General features: G+C 40.0%; 1 protein-coding gene across 2 annotated transcripts in view; it reads right to left on the bottom strand.

The window, feature by feature from the left end:
* NUP93 (nucleoporin 93) overlaps nt 1–21,515 on the bottom strand; it is a 104,638-nt gene that overhangs the window by 66,949 nt on the left and 16,174 nt on the right. For both annotated transcript variants that reach the window (XM_008702613.2, XM_040633329.1), the window contains exons 2-3: nt 19,594–19,786; nt 7,555–7,672 (exon numbers count right to left, since the gene is read on the bottom strand). In XM_008702613.2, the coding sequence (XP_008700835.1) occupies nt 7,555–7,672; nt 19,594–19,772 (297 nt within the window). In that variant the 5' untranslated portion in view covers nt 19,773–19,786. The remainder of the gene's footprint in view (nt 1–7,554; nt 7,673–19,593; nt 19,787–21,515) is intronic.

Below are 21,515 nucleotides of genomic sequence, written 5' to 3'. Positions count from 1 at the left end.
GTATCAAATAGTTCAGCAGATAAAAAGACATGCCCATTTCTGCCCTGAAGCCAAGCAACTTAAAGACACCAGACTGCAGATGACAATTTATGTGCCCCCCACCTCCAGAGTGCTGGGGCTTCAATAGGTATCGGCAGGTTTAGAGACAGCTCATGAAGGAGGGAGGGCACGACTCAACCCGGTTCAAAGGCACCAGGGCTGGGTCCATATGTGAAGTGCTCTAGTAAATTGTTAGATAAATATTTTAGCCATCGGCTTCTTCCAAAACACTCTTACGGAACCATTCCAACTTCTTTCTTCTTTAGTTGGTAATTGATATTCCTTTGCTCACTACAGGATATAAGAAACCTCAGAGAAGACAAAAAAGCCTGTCATTTCCTGCTTGCTCAGAATGCATTCAGCATCCATTTACTTGCTTGTTCTGAAAGCCCCGCATTCAGGAGTAAGTGTGAATGGATAAGTAAAAAGGCTGAAATCTTATATCCTTGGCTCACATAAAAGCAGTTTTTCACATTTTCCACAGACGATGCCTTTAACACCCATTTTTATTCCAAAGTCACCATTTTTAATTCCATTCACAGGATACTTTAAGGTAATTGCATACTTTCCACCAGACCACAAAGCCTACCTTTTCCCTTATCACAGACAGGCAGAAAAATTAAATCATTTCAGTACTTACCCCAGCAGTCAGTCTCAGACTACCTAATTACAAACACAAAACCGGATGGTACATTAACCTGCCTCTGGGAAGACACTATTTTTTCTTTTTTACATGTTTACTGGTTTTCACCAGCTCTGAGATTTACAACAGGTCAGAGTTTAATGACAAAGAACAGCAAATGTATTTGCTAAGGAGGGGTGATGTGGACACTGCAGTGTTCACACAAGAAGACAAAGCCTGGTACCGTGACTGCCCCGAACAAGCAGACAGGGCACAGTGAGATGTAGGTCTTTTCCACATGCAGTTCGGTCACTACAACTGAATGCTGGCTTAAAATGTAGCTGGCGTTTGTTCCAGGAAAGTGTTTCTCTCTAACTAGCAGGCTTAGGATCCAGTGAGAATTGGGTTCATTATCTAGTGAACTCAAGAGCATTAACTATAGGTTGTTTAATTTAAGTCCAGGATAAGCTGCAAAAGGGCAAGATTCGAATATCCATTAAAGTCTTCTAAAAACTCCAAACAAAGGCTACCATGAACTTCCCACTGACTCTCTTAGGGACAAGAGGAATATAAGCAAGGAGGTCAATAAACACAAACGCTTAACTAAAAACCTTCACACTGTTAGATTCTCTTATATGTTTATATGTGAAAACATTTAAAGAGAAGGATCTTATTCCTTCAGAGTCCCATCAATTAAAAAATTTCTAATCATCCAATTTGGGATAGATCACCACTGCAGAAAAGCCTGCTCGGGCATATTAACAACAGAAACAACATGGGAGCTAGGTATGTTTTGCCCACTTAAAAACATTTCTCAGACTGTTATACAAATGATCAGCATGCCAACAGATGCCAACTCTCAATAAATGAACCCCATTTCTTCCTCAGATTTACGTTTCAATGACTACTTAATAACCCTGGAGTTCAGATACTATTCATCCATTCAGACTGCACTTTCCTGCAGATCTGAGCAAGGGAAAGCTTACTGCACTTCTTCAATATCAATATTTTGCCAGTAATATTCCTGAAGAGCTGCTATTACCACACTAATCATTCTAGGCAAGGCTGACCCTCTTTCCAACAAACAAACTGCCACAGGATTTCTGGAACCAATTCCCCACTAACAACTTGCCAGGACTACAAACACACAATTAGCAAGCAACACAACCACTTTTCCGCTTAGTTGTTAGATGTAGCTGCATTTAAGCAGCAGTCTCTTAGTTCTGAAGATATAAAATTAAAAGATAAACCATGAAAATAACAATTTAGGTGATAATGGGTTACACAAGCAGTGATTCATTTTTATACTTAACACCAAAGCTATTTAGTTCTTTCTGATTACTTAAAAGATAAGTTAAGAGTGGTCTGAGCATACTCTACATTTCCAAGGCCAAGGATAGAAGGAAGGAAATAATGAATATTTTATTATGGATACAGTGTGGTAAGCAAAACAAGTTTCTAACAAAGTGAATTATTACTGCATCATTATCTTGTATGTGATAAATCAGTTTCCCGACTCTAATTTTTTTATAGTTATTTTATCCACTATTTAAGATTTCTTTTGCTTCCTACTCATATAGGACAGGACAGATTTCCACCTGGAAATTTAGATTATGAAGACCTTTAATATAGGATCTTTTCTTTCTTTCTTCTTTCTTTTGGTAGAAGGGGCTGAAGAAATAAGAATCACTTATTCAAATCTAAGATTTGAATGGGCTGCCAAATTAATTCTACAACATAAGCTAAATTTCTTTTTACTTTGTGGAAAAACATTTGGAAAGTTTTGTTTTTTCCTAAGCAGTAAAACTGACACTGTATTTGGAGGCTATGGTGAGAGAGATCTGAGAAGACCATGAAAGAGGGTGTGAGGAAAGCCTCACAGGGTCAGACTGAAATGAGGGCTCGGACATTTCAGAAGCACTACTCCAGGCTAAGGAAGGTGATAAGCTAACGCCTATCGTATAAAAGAAGAAAAGAGTTAGGCAACCTGGTGGCTGAAGTATGAATATGAGCGCGCGCACACACACACAAAGATAGCTCCTCCTACTGCAAGAAAGTATCGCAATTTAGTCCCACCTGTACATACTCCAAATGCTAGGAATTTAATACTTAAGAAAAGCAGATGGTTTTTCTTTTCTTTTTTTTTTTTAAAGATTTTATTTATTTATTTGACAGAGACAGCCAGCGAGAGAGGGAACACAAGCAGGGGGAGTGGGAGAGGAAGAAGCAGGCTCCCAGCAGAGGAGCCTGATGTGGGGCTCAATCCCAGAACACTGGGATCACGCCCTGAGCCGAAGGCAGATGCTTAACGACTGCGCCACCCAGGCGCCCCAGCAGACGGTTTCTATTTTAAAAATGTCTCTGTAGAAATCTCTTAAACATATTACAGAGTGTTAGCCTGTTTGGAAACAGTAACTACTATTTAGCATGAATCAGATATGGGTCTTCCCATAGCCTGGAAAGAGAATGTTAAGGGTGAGATCAGATACTTGGTTGAGGTCTGTAGTCACTGGAACTAGCAATAGACACCTTAGCCCGATACTCCATACAGCTATTAAAGAGTGAGATTTGACAATGTTTCATTAATTACAGTTAATTTAGTCTTAAAATTCCTGGCGCTACAAGTGTAGTAGGTTGACATGTGCCCCTCACCAAAAAGATATGTCAAAGTCCTAACTCCTAGCACCTGTGCATATGGCCTTATTTGGAAATACGATTTTTGCAAATGTATTAAGGATCTCAAGATGAGATCACCCTGGATTTAGGGTGGGCCCTACACCCAATGACTGGAATCTTTCTAAAAGAAAGGAGAGGGAGACTAAACACACAGGAGATAAACCTTGTGGAGAGGGAGGCAGAGATTGGAGTTAAGGAACAGCTGGTGCCACCAAAAGTTAGAAGAGGAAAGATTCTCCTCTACAGCCTTCAGAGGGGGCATGATGCTGCCAACACCTTGATTTCAAAGTTCTATACTCCAGAATTGTGAGAGGATAAATTTCTAATGTTTTAGGCCACGGGGTTTGTGGAAACTTCTTGTGGCAGCTCTAGGAATCTAATACAGGAAATTTAGCAATAATATTATTATACTTTGGTCCAATGCCATCTGGAAATAATACAGCCTAATGCAGAGAAACTGCAGCTCCCATTTTTATGGCCAACTCAGGCAATTTCTGCACAGCCTTCTTGAAATATACATGTAATCTAGTGAAAAAGCCCATAATATAACCGAACTGTGTAAATCTGCACTTTATTACTACGTGACACACATCATCCAAGGTACACTAGGTCTGTTCAGATCATAGTAAAGACATGCAATCTGCCCTTGGTAATTTTTTTCCGAAGACAGAAGCGAGCAAGTGGACCTGTGAGAGGACTTGTGCTTGCAAGCACCACGAAAGCACGTAGAGCAGTATAATCGTTTCAGTGCCATACCTTGTTAACAGTTGCTCTTCACCACTATGACACAAATGTACAGGCCTTCTTTATGACCATTTCCAAAAAATAAAATCAATAAGCATTTTTAAAAATTCTCCTAGCATCAGCCATACATATATTTAAGTAAATCTTTTTTAATATGTTACCTTTGCTGGCCACAGCAATCTTTCAAAAATTACATTCTCAGTGCATGCCAACATCCTCGATTATGACAAACAACGAAACAGTTAACAGTGGAAAGCCTATATTAATTTCAAGCTTTCCATTAGAAACAGACGGAATATAATCAATGTCTGCCAGACAGAAAAGGACTACATGTATCAATATATGTATCTATACAGGGAGAAATGCCTTTTCAAGCTTATAAGTAATACAAACAATGGATGGTACAAAGTCTTGGACAGCATTTGTCAAAGAATGCTTCAGCATTTCCTTCTATGGATTTATAAATTGACATAATAAATTCACTCTGATTGATACTTGGCACATGGAATTAGGGTGCACTCTCATCTCGAAAACTGCACTGCTTGGAAAAATTTATACACAAACATCCATTAGATTTATGCTATGTGAATCCTGTATCTCAATAAAGCTGTTAAAATAAATGAGGTAAAAAAAAGTCCATGAAACAATATATATGGCTTTTCTAAAAACAAACAACTGAAAATGACTAAGTTAACTCTTCTTGGATAATCAACACATGATGAGAAGAATTAAAAGGAAGACTGCTCCATGCTCAGGCCGAAAGCTGACTTGGCTCTTACATCTGACTACTAAACAAGAACTCGTTGATACTATATGTATGGGGGGCTTAAACATAGGTGAGCCCCACAATAAAAATAAAAATTAAAAATTAAAAAAAAAATTTAAAACTTCCAATTCCTATTAATAACTAGAACCACCTCAGATTAAACCAAAGCCTCAGCTGTTTAAAATTCAAATTTTCTCCTTTAAGCCTTTGAAGGCAAGAAGATGAAATCAACAGAACAATTATTTTGAAACTAGTCTTTTTTTTTTTCCTTTGAGAGAGCACATGTGCAACCAGGGCTGGGCGGGGGGGCATGCAGAGGGAGAGAATCTTTTTCTTTTTCTCTTTTCTTTCTTTTCTTTTTTTTTTAAAGATATTTATTTATTTAAGAGACCGTGAGAGAGAGGGAGCTCAAGCGGGGGGAGGAGCAGAGGGAGAAGGACAAGCAGACTTTGCACTGAGCTGGGGGACCAACACAGGGCTTGATCGCAGGACCCTGATATCATAACCTGAGCTGAAACCAAGCATTGGCCTCCAAACTGAAACCGACTGAGCCATCCAAACGCCCAGAGAGAAAGAATCTTAAGTAGGCTCCAAGCCCAGCACAGAGCCCAGACTGGGGCTTGATCTCACAATCCTGAGATCATGACCTGAGCCAAAATCAAGAGTCAGAAGGTTAACTGACCAAGGCACCCAGGTACCCCAAAACTAGTTAAGTTTTAAATCTTTCCTTTAGGTACAGATGATCAATTCCCAATTAATCAAAAGTTACCTTGAACTCACCATTTTGCATTTTTGAACCTATTCTGGAAAAGCTCGAGGTAAAATTTTGAAATGAAAGCAACCTTCCTCTCAAAGTTCAAAGATTTCCCAGTGGTGTAGGACGAAAACTCTTAGCCATGCTCATTCCAAATTAAGAAACTCTCTTTGATGTGACCGAGCATGCACTGCTGGGAAACCATCAAATGGGGGTGCTGAAGGAGAGTGTTGATGCATTAAACAGAAGATTAGAAGAGAAGATCGTCATGATTCGATACATTTATAAACCTGTCATTAATATCTCAAAGCAGAAAGTGGAGTACCACATCAGAGGGAATTCATGAAGTACATCACTAAATGTGCTGAGTATTCTAAATATGTATGACAAATATGCCAAAGAACATTTAAAAGCAGTTGGTTTTAAAAATAAACAACTTTTTTGGGGGTGCCTGGGTGGCTCAGTCAGTTTCGCCTCCAACTCTTGGTTTCAGCTCAGATCATGATCTCATGGGTTGTGGGATGGAGCCTGACTGGGGGCTCTGGGGCTCAGCGGGGAGTCTGCTTGAGATTCTCTCCCTCTGCCCCTCCCCCCCCCACACATGTTCAGGCATGCTTTCTCCCTCAAATAAATAAATAAATAAAATCTTTTTCAAAAAATAAAAATAGCTTCTTTGGTACTTTAAACGTTAAAAACACACAACCTCTCAGCTAGTGCCATTTCTTCCACACTATTAGGGATACTCCCCAAAATATATGGTTATTCAAATTAATTTTTTAGCTCTATCCCTTTTGCCCACCCCATCCTTATTAAAAGTATTAGTTTACAGCAGTAAAATAGAAGGGACAAAAAGGGACAGCTAAAAATAAACAAAACAAAAACAACAGTTAAGTACACATGGCATTTTAAGATTACATGGAAATACTAGGCATCCATAAGGTGACAAGCTAATATGATTTAGTACATAAAATTGTAAAAAACTAGAGACTATGGGAACATATTGATAAATGAAAAATAATGAATTATCTATAGTTAACTCTCAACAGAAACACAGGGTTTTCAATTACTGAATTGGAATAAATACAGTAGAACTATGGCCCTTAAGTGGAAAAAAATAATTCCTGGGAAGGATAGTAGGGTAGAGAGTTAATTCAAACTGAGCCCATATACTAACACAATTAGTACCCATCTGTACAATGATTTGCCTTTGCAGAACCTGCTTCCTTTCATTTCAAAGGTAAACCAATGATTAAAATGGTAGCTCACGGTCCCTTCACTCTAACATGAATGCAGCATCCCAATTTCTCAAAACTAAATGAGTCACACGTTTTTTCCTTAACAATGTATGTGTGTGTGCACGCGCACGCACACACAAAGCAGTTTCTGATTAGATTAAAATAGCAATCAATTATGCCAGTGGCATGTTAGGTTAAATGAGACTGGAGTGCTCTATTAGACCATTTCCTGGTGCCACTAATGCAGCCAAATACTTCCTAGAAATCGATGAGTAGGTTTCAGTAAATAGTACTCTAAGTTTTCCCCAGCTCTTTGCCAACCAATACAAGCAAGATGTAGAAAAGAAATGTGGAAGACGAAGAGTAAAATTATTTGAGATCCAGCAAAGAAAGCAAGAGAAACTTACAACTAATGTCTCTGTGCCTTGGATTAAACCCAAGGAAGGAAGAAAAATCTGTTCTTATAATTACAATAATCTAAAAAGTGCAGGTTGGAATTGCTTTCCTACATTCAGCCTCTCAGAGCCTCTTAAAGTAACCTGTGTTCCCCACTATACCTCCAAACCGGAGTCTCCCATTCTCTTAATATCTCAGGGAGAGAATTAACAAAGAAATCTAGAATTCCTAAATGAGCTGGTCAACAAAGGGCCAGGGCCTTCAGCCTGGTGTGCATACTCAGGGTTCCACCTGCACCAGTGCTGCACCTGGAAGCCCTTACCTGAATGTCTGTGTCCTTCACAGGCTCAAGAGGCTCAAAGGTGGTGGCCGCACTCAGACTCTCCAATCGCTGGGAGATGTGGGATATGTCAAGTCCCCGAGACCCAAGGAGAACCGACCTATATGAGGATATGGAGCAGGGAGAAAAAAGCAGGATTAATACTAGAGACTATTTTTTATTCAAAACATCCTATGTACTGCTCAGACACTTTTATATGTTTTTTTTTATACCTTTCCATAAAGATCTATCACATGGAATAACATATACAATATTGCATCTGGTAATGACAGAGAGTTCTGGTCATGCCTGAATTAGACTAAAACTTGCCTAGAATAAAATGATAGTGTATCAATAAAATAATAGGCTAGACGACTCTACACATTTTACAGTAAAGAAAATCATGAGGTAGATACTATTCTCAATCCCCATTTTACAGATGGGAGAACTAAGGTGCAAAGAGATTAAGTGACTTCTCCAAAGTCAAACAGCCAGGAAATGGCAGAGCCAGGTCATCGGGCTCCAGAGCACAAACTCTTAACCACCATCCTGTATTCATAGCCTCTGTAAAGATAGTATGTGAACCACAACATTTGAGAAGCTTCAAGAGTAACCCAGTCCAAACTTTATTCATTAGTTGAAGAAACAAAGTGTCTGGGACCATCAATGATTTGCAAAGGGCAGTCAAACCAGAATCCAAGGTTGGTTCTCCATGGCTTCTCTTTAAAAGCCAAACATCATATCTAGTACATCTTCAAGTTCCCTCTCTGCTGCCCAGTCCAATAATACAGGAGCCTGCCACCTAATAAATGCTTTGAAGAGAGACGGGAATAATACAGCTAGCTTTATTTCTACTCCCTTGGGGGAATGTAACAGAGGAAGAGTTTTTTAAAAAATCAGAGTCTCACTAATATCTAGTACACTCTCTGGAAGAAAGAGATTTAGGAGAATTAGATGCTTAGATTGTTGTTTTTAGATTACGATTTAGTACCAAAAATTCCACTGACAAAGTTCATGTTCCTTATGAGGAACTCAGAAGCTGTACCACCGGGTAGTGCAAGTAACCCTAACACCTCCGGCTAAGACTTCTACTTCGGAAGTAACAGACTTATTGGAGAAGAGAAAGGACTTCGTGTTTATTTCTATTCTACTAAGTACTACAGAAATAGATGATGTGCGCCCAGAGGGCTCCCCACAATAGATTTTTGTCTCTTCCATGTAGACAGGTCAACTAGAATGCCATCCTCTAGGCTACCATGTCAGATAAATAATCTTGCCTCTCTCTTCTAACATCCTTAAAGCTAACTTTCTAACACAGAAGTTCCCAACCCTTGGTTGCACATTAGAGTCATCTAGGCAACTTTCCTCCCAACGATTCTAAGTAGTGCTGGGTGAAGCCTAGAGCATGGGTAACAGTGTAATGCCTTCCCTCCTTTTTTAATAATAGCTTTATTGAGATATAATTCACATCCCATACAATTCACCCATTTAAAGCGTACAGTTCAGATTTTAGTATATTCACAGAGTTGTACAACTTCCGCCACAATCAATTTTAGAACATGTTCATCAACCCCCAAGCCCCTACCCACCAGCAGTCATTTCCCATGTCCCTTCCCAAACTCCCCCCAACCTGATATCCATTAATCTGTTTTGTTTCTATTGAGATTTGCCTATTCTGGACATTTCGGATAGATGGAATCATACAATATGTGGTGTTTTGTGACTCCCTATTTCACTCAGCATAATGCTTGTCAAGATTCATCCACATTCTAGTATGTATCAGTACTTCCGTTATACTGATACATCACATTTTATATTTATGAATGTATCCCTTCATCAATTGATAGACATTTGGGTTGTTTCCACTTTGGGGCTATTATGAAAAACGCTGCCATGAACATTCACGTACCAGTTTTTGTGTGAATATGTTTTCATCTTTCTTGGATATGTACCTAGAAGTAGAATTGCTAGATCATACAGTAACTGTTTAACCTTCTGAAGAACTGCCAGATGGTTTTCCAAAGCAGCTACACCATTTTACGTTCTCATGCACAATGTACACGGGTTCCAATTGTTTTCTACATCCTCGCCAATACTTGTTATTACCTTTCTGATTATAGTCACCAGAGTGGGCCCTCCTTTTTAAAGCCTTACAGAAAAACAATTTTAAATACAAAACTAAGTAGTAAACCTTCTTGTACCATTACCCAGCTTCAACAATTAACATGTCATAGTCAACCCTGTTTCACCTGTATCCCTACCTACTTTCCTCTTTCCACCACCCAGATTATTTTTAAGTAGATCCAAGATAGTCCTCCAATTATTTAATAATTTAAATTTTATGTTTTTTTCTGAATGGGATACAAATACGATCTCTACTTGTGAATGATATGCCTTAACCTCTAGGGTGCTCCTCCACCTCATTTTTTTCCCTTACAATTTCTTTATTGGGGACTCTGGATTATTTGTCCTGTGGAGCAGTACTACTTAAACTTGAACTGTACATGTGAATCACCTGGGAAGCGTATTAAAATGCAGATTCTGACTCAGTAGTTCTGGGATAGGGCCTGAGATTCTCCATTTCTAAAAAGCTCACAGTTGGTGCTTTTCCTATTAATCCATGGAAGGATACAGTTTCCCACATAACAGGTTTTATCGACTACATCCCCAAGAAGTCATTTGACATGTTCCTCCAGACTCTGTATTTCCTATAAATTGAAAGTAAGCTCTAAAGTTTTGATCAGATTCAGGTGTCATTATTTTTTTGGTTAGATTACTCGAGACTTTCATCAAGAAGTCTGTAATGTCTGGTTATTTCTTTTGGAATGTTAGATACTGATGATCACTGCGTAGAGTCATTAAATGGTGGTATTCTATTTTTTTTTAAGATTTATTTATTTGAGAGTGAGTGAGAGAGCATGTTGTGGGGGGGGGGGCACCAGAATCTCCAACAGACTCCCCACTGAATGCAGAGCCCTACCTCACAACCCAGAGATCATGACCTGAGCTGAAACCAAGAGTCGGATGCTTAACCAACTGAGCCACCCAGGGGCTCCAGGTGTTCTATTTTTATTAGCTAGAATATTTCCTTTCAGAAAAACTCCTTATCCACTATGTGGTTAGTCTGAATAATGACATGGTTCTCAGGGCGCCTGGGTGGCTCAGTCGTTAAGCATCTGCCTTTAGCTCAGGGTGTGATCCTGGCGTTATGGGATCGAGCCCCACATCGGCCTCCTCCACTGGGAGCCTGCTTCTTCCTCTCCCACTCCCCCTGCTTGTGTTCCCTCTTTCTCTGGCTGTCTCTCTGTCAAATAAATAAATAAATAAATCTTAAAAAAAGACACGGTTCTCAAAGTGACTGATGAGTTTTGTTTTAGTATCATTATGAACTCATGAATTTAAACAGGCATAAACATATGAACTGAACATATTAAACACTTACTGATGTGTTTAATCTATTGCAGTTACTATCCTTATCCTTGTACTCAAATTGTCTCCTCCGCCAGTAGAAACCTTTTGAGGATGGTTTCGAGTTCTTTTGACATGACTCAAGTAGACCTTCATGACTTCCCTACTATATCTGGTATGACAATATGTTTCATGTTCATCTTATACAGACCTGGAGTCAGCCAACTATCCAAAGAGCCCCCGTTGCTTTATTAAAAGATGGATTTTAGAGGCAACTATCTGGGTACTAGGATTGCTCACTGCTACACTGTTTCTAGGCCTTTTCCGTAAGTAGAGCTAAAAATGAAGTTTTTACTTTTGTTTCAGTTTTCTTAAGAAAAATTACATGGTGAGCTTATACTAATACTTCCAATTCAAAATTTAAAGCAAAGTTTTGGGTTGACATCACAGATTTTCTATCTGCATCTCCTTTCTCCCACACCACAAGTCCTAGTTCCAGCATAACCATCATAACTACTTATTTGCTTTATCCTACACTACACACACAACAGTCTCAAAACAGCAGTAACACCTCCAAACATGATGACTTATGACAGATTAAGATACCACTTGGAACTGTTCCTCTCTGTGTGGTTATGTCACCAACTGGATTAAGCATTTATTTTCCTTTTTTAGGAATTCCTTTTTTGAAATTTAAGTTTGTTTTATAATAATGTAAAATATTTACACAATCCCAAAGTCAATTAAAAAAAAAAAAGGTCCCTGTCTTCTCCACCTTATTTAAGGTTACTTGAACCTTTTGTTTGTTTACCTCCTATATAAAGCACGCCTTTGTAAGAAAGGAGGGAAGAAAAGCAAGGAGGAGGACCGGTCTGAGTGAGTTCTCAGCAACGGTGTCAGGATGGGGAAAAGTGAAGAGTACCAGCACAGGGGAAGGGTAGATTGGCACAGTTTATGTGAAGGGAGAAAGAAAAAAAAAAAACCTGAAAAAAAAAATCTCTGAAAGCAGGAAGAATGTAGAATGGAAACTAGTGGACAAAAGGTAGAATCTCTTTGTATATACAGCACCTTGTTTTATATATTTGGCCAGAGACTCATGTGAATATTTTGCATCAATTTAAAAGACTAATTTTAAAACTCGAAATTCTTGGGGCGCGTGGGTGGCTCAGTCGTTAAGCGTCTGCCTTCGGCTCAGGGCGTGATCCTGGCATTCTGGGATCGAGCCCCACATCAGGCTCCTCTGCTGGGAGCCTGCTTCTTCCTCTCCCACTCCCCCTACCTGTGTTCCCTCTCTCGCAGGCTGTCTCTCTCTCTGTCAAATAAATAAATAAAATCTTTAAAAAAAAAAAAAACTCGAAATTCTTAACACCCAACAAAGATTTACATTTCATGAACCTCTGAATCTGAATTCAAACAAACAATCTTGAAAATAATTATTAAAGCAACTGCATTGTAAGCAGTGACTAAATTATTTTATATTAACAAATTTAAAAATTTTAGTTGTAATTATGGTGCTGTGATTTTATTACTGTAGTCATAACTTAAGAGATATATTTGATGTCTAATATCTGTTTCTAAATCTGAGTGGGATTACAGATCAAACAGGGGTAATGATTTAGTAATTACTGAAACTGGGTGATGGGTACATAGAGTTTCATTAAACTTTTGTCTCTACTTCTCTGTATGTTAAACACTTCTAGTAATGAAATTATTTAAGACAAGAAAAAGTCATATGAATCTACTTACTAGAAATAACTATAAAATTAACAGGATTTGTAGGGAAAAAGGAAGCTACTAGGTGAGAGTATGCAAAGCCAGACTGTGGGAAATTCTATAAGGACGAATTAGTTCAGTCCTTCATTACAAAATAGCTCCAAGGGAAAAGACCAAGTGAGCACTTACTGAATAAAAGAAATTTAAGAGATTTATCAAGGAGTCACAATACATAGGGCATATTTGGATTTTAAATCAAACAAATTGATAAACATTTAAGAGATAAGATATTTGAACACTATCTAAAAATTTGGTATTAAAGTATTATATTTACTTATATTTTAGATATAGAATTGTAGTTATGCTTAAAAATAGTTTCTAGGGATTCACTTGGAAGTATCTATGGATGAAATAGTGAATTGGGTGGGATTTGCTTAAAAATTATTAGGTGGGGGATATAAAGAAAAACTGTCTCTGACTGGTAATTGTTGAAACTGAGTGTGAAGATTCAAAATCTAGCCATCCCATGGAATGTGAGATACAGGCACTAAAAACTCATGAATTCGAGAGAAGTAAAACAATATTCCGAAGAAAAATTAGCCACAAGCTAGCTTGTTTTTGGAAAGAATACCTCTACAGAACTGAGGTACCCTGACTGCTTCATAAGCATTTATTTCACTTCTTTTAAAAACCTCTTCAAAATATATTCTTGGTCATTAAAAAAAAAAAAAAAAGCCTTTTTCCCCCCGTATCTGATGCATTGACAACCGCGGCCTTGCTGGCACTGGAAGGGCTGCCCCTCCCATGGTCAGGTAATTCTGAGAGGCGAGTGAGTACAAATTTCAAATGCAAACTAATGAGTCCAGAGCCCATACCCCAACCACCTCCTTTAATGGGCCACTTATCACCCCACAGCTAGGTACCAGACAACTAGAGACAGCCCCTATGCCCCAGAGCCCACTGAGGTTAAACTAACCAATCCTAAGCTTGTTGACCCTGCCTCCCCTCACTTTCCCATGGAAACCATAATACAGGCTCTTGCCCACATTTTCCCCTTGCTCTCACTGCACCCCGGCTGACCCCAGTGCTGACCTATGATGTGCCCTGCCTCATCTAGACAACTGTGGGTAGAAACTCCCCCCTTCATGACACTCATTTGCTTGTCTTACTATACCTGATGGATGCAAATACCAGGTACTTTTAAAACAACTTCCTTTTTTATCAGTAGATATGTATATACATTTTTATCACCTGCTTTTTTAAAACAGCTTTATTGAGATACAATTCACATACTGTACAATCGCCCATTTAACTGACTTACTGGTTTTCAGTATATTCCAAGTTGTGCAACAGTCGCTAAAACTGATTTTTAGAACACTCTCTCCATCCCACAAAGAAACCCCCAACCCATCAGCAGTCACTCCCCAGGACCCTCAATCCACCCACCCATCCCAGGAAACCACTAATCTACTTTCTATCTGTATCAATTTGCCTATTTAAGACACTGCACATAAATGGAGCTCTACAATACGTTGTCTTTTGTCATCTGCTTCTTTCACTTTGCATAATGTTTTCAGAGTTCATCCACGTTGGAGCATGTATTAACAGCTCATCCTTTTTATTGCCGAGTAGTATTCCATTTTACAGGATATGCCCCGTTTTATTTATCAATTGATCAGCTGACAGACATTTGGGTTGTTTTCACTTTTTGACTATTATCAATAATGCTGCTACAAACACCCACATACAAATTTTGATATGGACAACTGTTTTCATCTCTCTTGGGTATACCCCTCGGACTGGAATTGCTGAATCATATGGTCACAGCGTTTAACCTTTTGAGGGACTGCTAGACTGTTTCCCAAAGTGGATGCACTACTTTACATCCCACCAACAGTATATGAGAGTCTCAATTTTTTCCACATCCTCAGCACTACTAGGGTCTGTCGTTGGACCACAGCCATTCTAGTGTGTATGTGAAGTGGTATGTCAAGGTGGTTTTGATTTGCATTTCCCTGATGGCTCGTGTGTTGAGCTTCTCATCATTTGCTTGCTGACCGTGCGTACGTCATCTTCAGAGAAACAGCCATGCAGATCTTGCTCATTTTTAAACTGGGTTGTGTTTTTATTATGTTGTAAGTTTTTTACATATTCTGGATACAAGTCCCTTATCAGGTGAGTAATTTGCAAATATCTTCTCCCATTCGTGGGCTATTTTCTCACTTTTTAAAAAAATATTTTATTTATTTACTTGTCAGAGAGAGTCAGTGCACACATAAGCAGGCTGAGGGAGAAGCAAGGCTCCCCCTGCCCCCGAGCAAGGGGCCTAGTGAGGGACTCAATCTCCGGACTCTGGGATCATGACCTGAGCCAAAGGCAGCCGCTTAACTGACTAAGCCACCCAAGCATCCCTATTTTCTCACTTTCTCAATAGCGTCCTTTGAAGTACGAAAGTTTTTAATTTTGATGTTCAATTTATCTGTTTTTTATTCTGTCACTTATGCTTTCAGTTCATATCTAACAAGGTTCTGCCTAATTTCAGGTCAGAAAGATTTATACCTATGTCTTCTTCTAAGAGTTTTAAAGTTTAGGCTCTTACATTTAGGGCTGTGTTACATTTAGAGTTAAGGTGTCCAACTCTTTCTTTTGCATATAGATATCCAGTTGTCTCAGCATCATTTGTTGAAAAAACACTGAACGCCCTCGGCACTTTCTGAAAATCAGCTCATCACAGACACATGGATTTATTTCTGGACTCATAATTCTATTCGATTGTCTATCCTTATGCTAGTACCACATAGTCTCGATTATGGTAGCTTTGTTTGAAGTTATGAAATTGGAAGTGTGAGCCTTCCAACTTTCTTCTGCCTTTTAAAGACTGCTTTGGCAACTCTAGGTGTCTTTTTATTTCCACATGGATTTTAGGATCTACTTGTCAATTTCTGCAAAAAAGCCAGCTGGAATTTTGATAAGGATTCCACTGACTCTGTAGATCAATCTCGGCAGTATTAACATCTTAATATTAAGTCTCCTGATTCGTGAACACTGGGCATCTTTTACCTGCTTCCTTAAATAAATAAGAGACCTGTACACTTTTTCTTCACCTTGTATTTTTTATTTTACTTCATGGTATGTCCTGGAGTCATTCTATGGTAGTGTATATTCTCATTCCTTTGTATTACTGAAAAATACTCCACTACCGAGATGTACCACATCTATTCAACCAGTCCCCTACAAATAATGCCACAATGAATATCACTGTGTACACATCTTTAGTACTTTTGCCAGTGTGTCTTTGGGATAGATCCCTGGAAGAGGGATTGCTGGGACAAAGGTAAATTCACCTGATACTGCCAAGTTGTGTCCTAAAGGTGCCATACCCCACCGGTGATATGTGAGAATGCAGCCAGTGCCCAGGCAATTTTAAGGTGTACCAGGGTTGAGAACCTTGAAATTCAAAAAACTGGCTGTTAGAGTATTCAGAAGAGAAAAGTCATCTGAGTGGGTGGTGCCTGCAGGAACTGTCCAGTGAATAGGCAGAAGCCTTGATGGGGAGAGGTGGACGGAGAACTGAGGAAAAAGGGCAGGGAAATTTAGGGTAAGAGGAAGGCTTTACAAATAAAGCCTCTACCAGAAACTTCCAACTTCTAAGGGTGGAAAAATCCAAAGGCTCCTTGCCTTCTACCTGCCTCAATTTCCATAAACCAGGCAGCTTCTCCTGAGCAAAAAGCGACAGGGGCTGGAGTCAAACAGAAAAGTAGGAGGACAAAAGGTGTCCTCAGTACACACGGGGAGCAGAAACAGAGTCAGGAGGCCTGGGTTCAAGTCTCACCTGTCTCTTACTGCCTGAAAATTTTAGATGCAGCAGTTTTCCCAGCTTCATCTTCTTCCTCTGTTAAATCTAGAGAAGAATCCCTGGCGCACTCACCTCTCAGGCTTGTGAAGACCAGTCAGGAGAACGCCTGTGACAATTCTTTGGGAACTGAAAAGTGCCATACAAATGGGAGAGCTTCTTACTGAGCAAGCTCGATTTGAATTCTGGCTCGGTCACTTGCTATCTGATGTTTCTCAATTATAAAACAGAGATAATAACATTTATTTCACAGGGTTATTTTAAGAAGAAATTATATAATGCATGTAAAGTGCTTGGCACAGTGCCTGACAAAGAGCAAGCGCTCAGAAAGGTTGCTTAGTAGTATTACCACAAGTACAGTCATAATTTACTGTAAAACTTTGGGCAAATAAATGTTCGTATACGCTTCGCATGAACATGGAGAAAAGTGTGAAAGCAGCAGCAAATCAGTAACACTGGTTACCTTGGGGGATAAAGTTAAGGAGAGAAAGTGATTGCTGGCTTGCTCTTTGTACAACTCTAAGTTGTTTGGCTTCTGAGTCTGACTGGAAAAATCCAATGAGGCATCTCTGATGGGAAAAAAAGGGGGGATGCAATTGAAAATGGGTACCCAGGGACGGCTTCACAGCTACTGATGATATTCTATGTCTTCACTGTGCAACGTGCAATTCATTTTATTATTATTTACACCAGGCGTCAGCAAATTTATCCTGTAAAAGGCAGACAGTAAATATTTCAGGCTCTGCAGGCCATACGGTCTCTGTCATAACTACTCAACTTCACTATTGTAGCACAAAAGCAGCACAGACAATACATAAATAAGTGTGGCCATGTTCCAATAAGACTTTAACAGGCAGCGGGCTGGATCTGGCTCACGGATCATAGGCTGACAACCCCTGATTTACACCTTTATGTATGTTAGGCATAATCTTCTTTATGTGTGAAGAAATTTAACAATTTAAAAATATCAAACACACATGCAAAGAAGCTTTCAAATCTGTTCCCTAAAATGAAAAATCCAACAAAGTATATTTAAACAAATGAATTCAGCACAGAACAATTCAATCTTAAACCCACAATCTAATCTTAACTAAAATCTTAAAGACACATTTTCTTCCAAAATTTATTTCATGTAAGAAAATTTTTTCCTACTCAGTTCTCTCCTCTGCCTTCACCCTGTACTAAAATATTCACATCACACTTTATGTCTGCCTATCAAGGTGGAAAAATACAGTCATCAGCCCTTTGGTTTCTTTTTAAGCACCTGCCCCACCCTATACCCATTCTTTCAATGTTCCAACTTCCTCCTCCCTAAAATAATGAATTTAATGTAGAAAGAAATGAGGAAGAATGGAAATTTACAAGAAAGAGAGCATGACTGATAATTGTTACCAAGAAAACATTTTCCCTTTTTGCTCTTAATAGGCTGTAAAGCTGATGCAATTAAATTATAACTATAGCAACTCAGCTGGCATCACGGTCCTTTTGCTCCCGCAGCATCCTTGCACACAAGCACAGAGCCTGCATGCTCAAGACTGAGGGTAACTGCAGGCAGTCAGCAGCAACAGCAAGGAGCCTGCAGGAGGACAAGTAAGCAGAGATGTCTAAAGGCTGCCGGGGGTGTTGGGGAATGGTGTAGAGGAGCAACTGGCTAGATCTAAAAAAAAAAAATATCCCTGCCAGGGTTCCTCTGATTTGTCTTTGCCAACACCGATGGAACCAAAACTAACTAGTATTTTAAAAAATAAAATTCTGGGGAGACCTACAGAAGAATTCCCACAACATCCTTACTAACTCAGCAGAGCAGCCAAAGCATTCAGCTTTCAAGATTAGTTGGGAAAAGAATGTAGCCCTTATACTCACTCTTGTGACATTTATTACAAACCCAAAATAACGTCCCTGGGGAAACATCAGCAATTAGGTCCTTCTCAAGTTTAAGCAATGAAGACTGAGCAGACGACTGACAATTTCCCACATCTCCCACACAGAATCTCAGTGATTTTCCAGACGCACTGAGGTCACAAGACCGGCACCCCTCCACCCTCCCCTGGCCCTTCCATCAGGGCTCAAAGAACATGTGCTCTGGAGTCAGCCTCCCTAGGTTTGAGTCCTGGCTCAACACTTATCAGCTGTGCAATCTGACAGTTACCTGCCCTCTCTGAGCCTTAGCTGCTCAACTGTAATAAGGGGACAACAGTCCTAATATTCGTTATGAGGATTAAGCAAACTCTGAAGTCTAGCCAAGTTTCTGACACACCGTAAGTCACCAGTAAATCACATTTCTTATGGAAAGCAGCAAGGGTTTTTTTTTTTCTGTCTCCCCAAATGACAAGCTCCTTGACGGCAAGAACCATGTCTAATCCATGGTTGTAGCCCCAGAGATGGCCCAGGACTGGCTAGTGGGGCCCCCAACACGTGACTGTGAAATCAACAGCCCACTGTTGATGCTGTGTGTCAGCAGAAGTCACTAGCCAGACAGCCAGCACTTTTCTTCAGCTGCACTCTCTTGGGGCTGCCCACTCTCCCGTTCTATGGTCACCTGGCAGGCACTACGCATCCAGGGCCTTGTAGCAGCAGCTGTTGGGGACGCTAACGATGACCAGACAGAATCACACCTCACTTGGATGGCTTTTCATCACTGACTGCTCGTCAATTTCTTCCGCGTGCTCATCTCTGAGTGCTCCCTGGCTTTGAAAGTAACACTTTTCTGTGTAAACCACACTTACTAATACAGTAACAGGAGCCATTTATGACCCAGTGGTCAGCAAACTCAATCAGGAACTACTCTAACGGGTTTCTGTGTGACCAAGCTCTTCATCCTCTCCCATCCTGATCATCTCCGTCTGTGATAAGGGCTCACAGCTTGGTCCAGCAGACAAGCTGAAAAACCTGGGGGCAGAGAGACAGAGCAAGGCTGCTGACCTATTTACAAAACCTTTCTGAATTCCCAAGAATCAGGCTTGTGTCTGTCATTTACAGACTGCATCTTAATTCAAGGGAGGAAAAGAAGAATCAGATCCTGCCCCTGAGCCACCCAGTAGCAGCGCTGCCTCCCCACCAGTACTCACGCCTTGACATCTGCTGTCTCCTGGGACGTGCGTGTGAGGGTACGGGAACGCAGGCGCTCGCCCGCCTGCTGGATCTCCTGTAGATTCCGTTCCACATGGGGAAGCTCTGAGATGCCCTCAGTCTCAGCAGCAAGCTGTTCAGCTTGCTGAAGGAGCTCACCAAACCCCTCAGTATCCATTGGAGTTGCAGATCCTAGATGGGGGAGGAAAAGAAGAGACCTAAATCAAGGGGAGGACAGGCTTCGAACGCTGCCCGAGTCTGTTATAAGCTAAACGGAACACGAGGACTTTCTGTAAACAGACAAGGAGACAGCTCATCAACAAGCAGGATTTGTTCCTGAACAGAGCCCAAGAACAGGCCTGACAGAGAAAATGAGTCAGACTATGAAGAAATAGATAATATCTGTTCATATTGACAACCCCAAGATTGATTCCTGCCACCAGAACAAATGCAAAGATATTAAGCTACAGACCAGAATTCCTGCCTCCTTCCACAGACTCAAAGCTGACAAGGAAATGGAAACCATGGTGGCAACCTCTGGGAGGCTAAAGAACCACCACCCTGCACCTCCTACTCCTCCACCTTTCTTAGAAAAACCCCGCGATCCAGAGGGTGGGGCAATTTATAAGGCCCTAATCTCATATGATTGTCAACAACTCTATGAGGCTCCTGAGTGGACAGGAGAAGCAACTCCAGTCCAGAGCTGTCATGTGCTAGGGTCCTCTTGGTGGCAATGTGGCTGGGTGGACACAAGAACACAGGTCTCCTGACTAATCCCATGTTATTCTCACATACCTCTCCTTCACTAACGTAAAAGACAGTCTTTGAAAATTCATGTTCAAGTCTCCATTCACACATTCTTTAGCTTACAAGGTTATGGAGAGCAGAGATCTATGTCTGCTGGTTATAGATGACATTCAGGACATTAGACTTAACTGTTACCATACCTATTACTTTTAGAAATGACATTGCTGGGGCGCCTGGGTGGCTCAGTCAGTTTAGTGTCTGACTCTTGATTTTGGCTCATGGCATGATCTCAGGGCTGTGAGATCGAGCCCCTCATCTGGCTCCGTGGGGGGCGTGGAGCCTGCTTAAGATTCTCTCTCTCCCTCTCCTGCTGCCCGTCCCCCACTCCCCTCTAAAAAAAGAGAAAGAAAAAGAAATGCCATTGCTAATAATTATACTAATATAAATAGCAGCTGGCTTCTAGACCATAAATATTAACAAGACCACCTGTTTCTCCAACAGTTGACAGAGTAAAGTCCTATGAACAGTGTTGCTATTTAAAGGATATTACACATTCATGAATCTTATATGTACTGTACCTCCCTTGTGTAAGATTCTTGACCAAGAGAATGCTTTTAACTCTACCACTACTTAAATCAACAGAACATAAACAGTATCACCATCATTTAAAAAAATTGACATTGTTAAAAGGTTAACAAAACTATTATTTATGAAAAAAATAAAATTCTTTAAATAGTAGCTCTTGTTGATCATACTTTTCTGCTTTTGTTTTAAACCCATGCCTTCTACCGCGCCTTTGAAATACCACTGGTCTACAATGGTAGTTATGATGGTGATATATAATTATATCTCAGCTATAAAGCACAGGTTAATGTTAAAGGGTATGGTTATCACCATAAATCCACAGCAGGAGAATGAGGACTTTTTAAATCGGACATTAAAAGACATTAACTTTAAAGGTAAAGGCACAAGGTTAAAACAAAAATAGCTCAGCTGGGGTAAACATAAAACACTTCGGTATTCTTTAATCTTTATAGACAGAAAGTCATATACACACTAACTCTTTTCCTAAAGTTTCTACATAATCATTGTTTTGTTTTGTTTTGACCCAGTAGAATGAGGCTATAACTGCCATCTTTACCTGTGGGAAAATGGGTATGACACAACAAGGAAC

The sequence above is a fragment of the Ursus maritimus genome, unplaced genomic scaffold (genome assembly GCF_017311325.1).
Source record: "Ursus maritimus isolate PB19 unplaced genomic scaffold, ASM1731132v1 scaffold_19, whole genome shotgun sequence".
In the NCBI taxonomy this organism is placed as follows: domain Eukaryota; kingdom Metazoa; phylum Chordata; class Mammalia; order Carnivora; family Ursidae; genus Ursus; species Ursus maritimus.
This window is presented reverse-complemented; position numbering and strand designations above follow the sequence as displayed.